The sequence below is a fragment of the Cladophialophora psammophila genome (genome assembly GCF_000585535.1).
Source record: "Cladophialophora psammophila CBS 110553 chromosome Unknown aczJe-supercont1.33, whole genome shotgun sequence".
In the NCBI taxonomy this organism is placed as follows: Eukaryota; Fungi; Ascomycota; class Eurotiomycetes; order Chaetothyriales; family Herpotrichiellaceae; genus Cladophialophora; species Cladophialophora psammophila.
In genome coordinates, this window is record NW_006912954.1 from 348,276 (window position 1) to 352,427 (window position 4,152).

The following is a 4,152-nucleotide window of genomic DNA, read 5'->3' on the forward strand; positions in this document are numbered from 1 at the left end:
TCACGGGCCTGCATTTCGGTTTTTGGCGCCCTCGACTAACCTCCTCAAGGATGCAGGCACGTCTTCTCGACCCATGATAACTTCGACCATAATCAAGCCTTTCCCTTGCTGCACAGGGTCCTCTGCCAAAGCATCATTCAATTGACCCCAGTTCTCCACTCTCCTCGTCACAATAGGGTACGCGGGATCGTCTCTAGGGGCCCCGAAGAAACTGAATGCCTCCAGATATCTCCAAGGTTGGATATCGTTGTATTCGGCAGTCATACCGTGCACCAACCTTTCAATGACATATCCGTCGTTGTTGATGACGAAGATGGTCACGTCGAGGCGATTCCGAATGATATCACTGATCGACTGGACGGTCATCTGAAAACTGCCATCGCCTTCAAACACAATGGTTCGTGCGGCAGGTCGCAGACCGTCTTTTGACGCGTCTCTCAATGCTAGAGATACTCCCTGCGCCGCCCCCAGCATGTAGCCGATGGATAACCAGATTGCGCCAGTAATAAATGTGGTGTTTGGTGGAAGGACCATTTCGGAACCCCCAAGTGATGATGTGCCGCTTTCTACCAAGATAACATCATTCGTACGGAAGAAGGACGATATTCGTTTCCAAAATGTATGTTGATCGATATTTCCGTCCGGGGCTGCAGAGGGTAGGGTTTTCAACTGGAGCACTGGATCGGGTAATTCCATGTGAATGTTGGTGTGCAACTTCGTCTGGTCGATCAAATTCAGGACTTTTCTAAGGAATGACTTTACCCGCAAGGCTTCAAGTCTTTCGTCTCCGATTTCGATGACGTTACGATGGAAGGCTATGGTCCGCTTGCGTTCGGGGATAGTGATGAACCCATAGGTGTTGAAGTCCGACATTAGAGGTCCGAAGTATAGCACTAAATCGCACTTGTGAACCCAGGACTCGAAAGCTGGATCCCCGGCGTTTGCTGCATACACTCCATGAAAATTGGAGAGATGTTCGTTGATTATGCCCTTCCCAAAGGGCGTAGCTGCCGTGGCGATGCCAGTAGCACGAACTAGCTCTCCGACCTCTTCGGCGAAGCCGAAACGTGATGTTAGCCCGTCGACGACAATAAACGGCTGCTTTGCGGCGTAAATCTTTTCCAAGATCAAGCTGGCTTTTTGTTCCTCAAGGTGTGTGTCATTCTCCGGAATCAAGAGATTGATCGGCCTATCAAGTTCAGCAGCCGACACCTTCAAACGGACCAGGGTCGTAGGTAGTTCGATGTAGACAGGACGACTTTGTAGAATACATTGCTGGATCGTTTCGTCGATCATGGCAATTGCCATGATCGGATCTCGAAGGCTAGCTTGCGCACAGGTAATTTTTGCGGCCATGTCTGCAAATATTCGAAAGTCGCCGTCTCCCAAAGTGTGGTGCATGACCAGACGGGCATCCTGGGCAGGAATAGGCGGTGTTCCAACTATGTGAACAACTGGCACCATTTCGGCGTAGGAACCTGCAATAGCATTTATGATCGAGAGCTCGCCAACCCCCGAGGCGGTTATCACCGCCGACAATCCCTTGATTTTGGCATACCCATCTGCTGCATAACCAGCACCGAGCTCGCTTGCGTTGCCAACCCAGTTGAGTCCAGCAATTGAAACGTAGTCCAGCGCCGTCAAGTTATAGTCACCCGGAACTCCATGGACGCTCCTAACTCCCAGTTGATAAAGTCGTCGAAACAGATACTCGGTCAGATCGATTTGACCGCTCATGATTCCGTGCTGATCAAGGTGTCTCTTGGACAGAAACGCACTGGTAAACATATGCTTAGTGAGAGCAAGTCTCCTTACAGACGAAGTAGAGAGAACGGTAAACGTACTACACCCCGAACCTGTAGACCTAGCCATTTTGTTCAATATGCAGCATTGAAATGTGCTGTAGGAGTCAGAAACATGCAATGCGTCCTTGCAGCGCGCATGGGACAGCGAGCGCCAATTCACCCCTGCCTAGGCTCTGACGAATAGCCACTGCTTTGAGGGCGATGTGCGGCAAGCTTCCGAAAGTCCCGTTCAGCACCAACAGGGAGCGGTTCTTCTCCCGTTGACCATTATTCGGAACTTCCTCAAATCGAGGGAGAAAAATAGCAATGATAACGTGCCCACGAGATTGGACATTAACACAGTGGTGCCTCTTGACGTTCACTCAGTTATGGCAAAGCCACTGATTGGCCGAAAGCTACAATGCTCGGAGATGTGGCGCTAGTGGCCGCCGTGCCAGTCACACCCTTGTCAGCATGGTCGCCGGACAGAATCATTCAACTTTATGGGGGTAAATCAGTTGAGGCAGCCGAATTCCGGGCGTAGATCAAGAGGCCTTACCTCCCTCGACAAGAACGGCCTGATGCTCAGGGATTCTCATGTGGATTTCGGCCATTTGTGGAGATTTTCCGTCGGTAGTTAGGACATCGGCCGCTCAATTTTCGGAACTGTCCCTAATACTCTAGCAACGATGACACGGGCCTTTTTGGACTTGCAGAAAGCAAACACCCAGGTATCTGGCTCGCTAAGCTATTTGGAGCAGGATAACAGACAGCCCACTGGCGGAGGCTTCCGTAGGAGGACTTCGGTAATGTATAAGTTGATGGGCCTTACCTTTGCAGTTGAAGAAACTTCAAGCGGTAACTACCAATGTCTTGCATAGGAACCATACCTGTAAAATGGCGGCTAAAAAGAGAGTCCTTTCTTTGGGACATGTCCCGGAGCACAATGCTGAAACAGTTAAACAATTCTACGACACCTTTGACGTGATTTCGACGACCAAAGAGGAACGGGAGAGATCTACATTTCTTGAGGGGCTTCGAACGCGAAAATGGGGTGAGTTCGATGCCATACTCAGGTGTTTCTGGTACGAGGGAGATGAAATGGAGCCGTTCGACTCGGAGCTTGTTCCGTTGTTACCGGACAGCCTCAAAATTCATTCAAGCTGCGGAGCAGGTTACGACTGGATGGATATACCTGCCTACACTAAGCGAGGTTTGTCCGAGCCTCGGATCCAGTTTGCTGCGGTATTAGCCGTTAACACGAGTTCAGGCTTTTTGTACTGTAATGGCGCGTCGGCGCCTGCTGAAGCAGTAGCGGACCTGGCTCTTTACCTTGTCATCTCCGTCTTTCGATATCTGACTGAGGCGCAGCTCGCCGCTCGATCTGGCAGTACAGAGACATGGCAGAAGGCCCGGGCCGTTTCCGCAAAAGCTCAAAACCCCGAAGGTCAAACCTTGGGCATCATTGGCCTGGGTCGAATTGGTTACCTGCTAGCAAAGAAGGCCTATCACGGGCTTGACATGAACATCCAGTATCATGATATTAGAAGAAGGACTCAAGAAGATGAGGCTTCGGTTCAAGCAACCTATGTCGACACCCTGGAAGGCCTAGTGCAGACTTCGGACTGTGTAGTATGTTGCGTGCCCTTTGAAGGCCAAAAGATCTTCGATGCGACGATGTTTTCGAGATTCAAAAAGGGCAGCCGCTTCGTCAATATCGCCCGGGGCTCTCTACATGACGAGGCTGCACTCGTGGCAGCTCTCAAATCAGGCCAGCTTTCCGCCGCAGGTCTTGACGTACAGGAAAAAGAGCCGGAAGTACATCCAGAATTGATCAAGATGGGCAATGTCACTCTGACTCCCCATATTGGCGGCACAACTGTTGAGTCCGGCGTCGCATTCGAAAAATTGGCAATGGACAACATCACGTCCTTTTTCCAGACCGGCAAGGCCCTTACCCCTGTCGATGGGACAATAGGGACATAGGCGATCAAGTTTCCTAACCCCTCGTCGATGTAACTCAGTTCAGACATAGATGGAGCTCTGAGATCCCTGGAGCAGCAGACCAAGAAGAGACCATTCTTGGAAACCGTTCCGCTTGGAATGATTCCGAAGATGTGACATATGATAAACAAAATACAAACTTTGACATTTCTAATTTTATGACGATGTGAGACCGCAGTGATTCTAGGCTCTGATCTTACACTTGGCGCTGGTTTAGTAGAACCGAGCCTTCTTCTAGGTTCAACCCATTACATTATCGAGTTTATCGAAGTTCTTGATAGACGGGAGATGAGATAACCACTCCTCGATGGATGAGACGGTCTCTATAGGCGCTAAGAGTAACCAAGCTCTTTGTGTTGGTTGG

The 4,152-nt window shown here is 50.2% G+C and overlaps 2 protein-coding genes across 2 annotated transcripts; one reads left to right on the forward strand and one right to left on the reverse strand.

The window, feature by feature from the left end:
* Positions 1-1,737, reverse strand: A1O5_12437 (uncharacterized protein; the record flags this gene model as incomplete). The annotated part of the gene is made up of 1 exon (XM_007753006.1): positions 1-1,737. One exon carries the CDS (start codon positions 1,735-1,737, stop codon positions 1-3), a length of 1,737 nt encoding a protein of 578 aa, XP_007751196.1.
* Positions 1,738-2,681: 944 nt separating this feature from the next.
* Positions 2,682-3,770, forward strand: A1O5_12438 (uncharacterized protein; the record flags this gene model as incomplete). Its single annotated transcript, XM_007753007.1, has 1 exon — positions 2,682-3,770. The coding sequence occupies one exon, from the start codon at positions 2,682-2,684 to the stop codon at positions 3,768-3,770; it is 1,089 nt and encodes a 362-aa protein (XP_007751197.1).
* Positions 3,771-4,152: the final 382 nt, after the last annotated feature.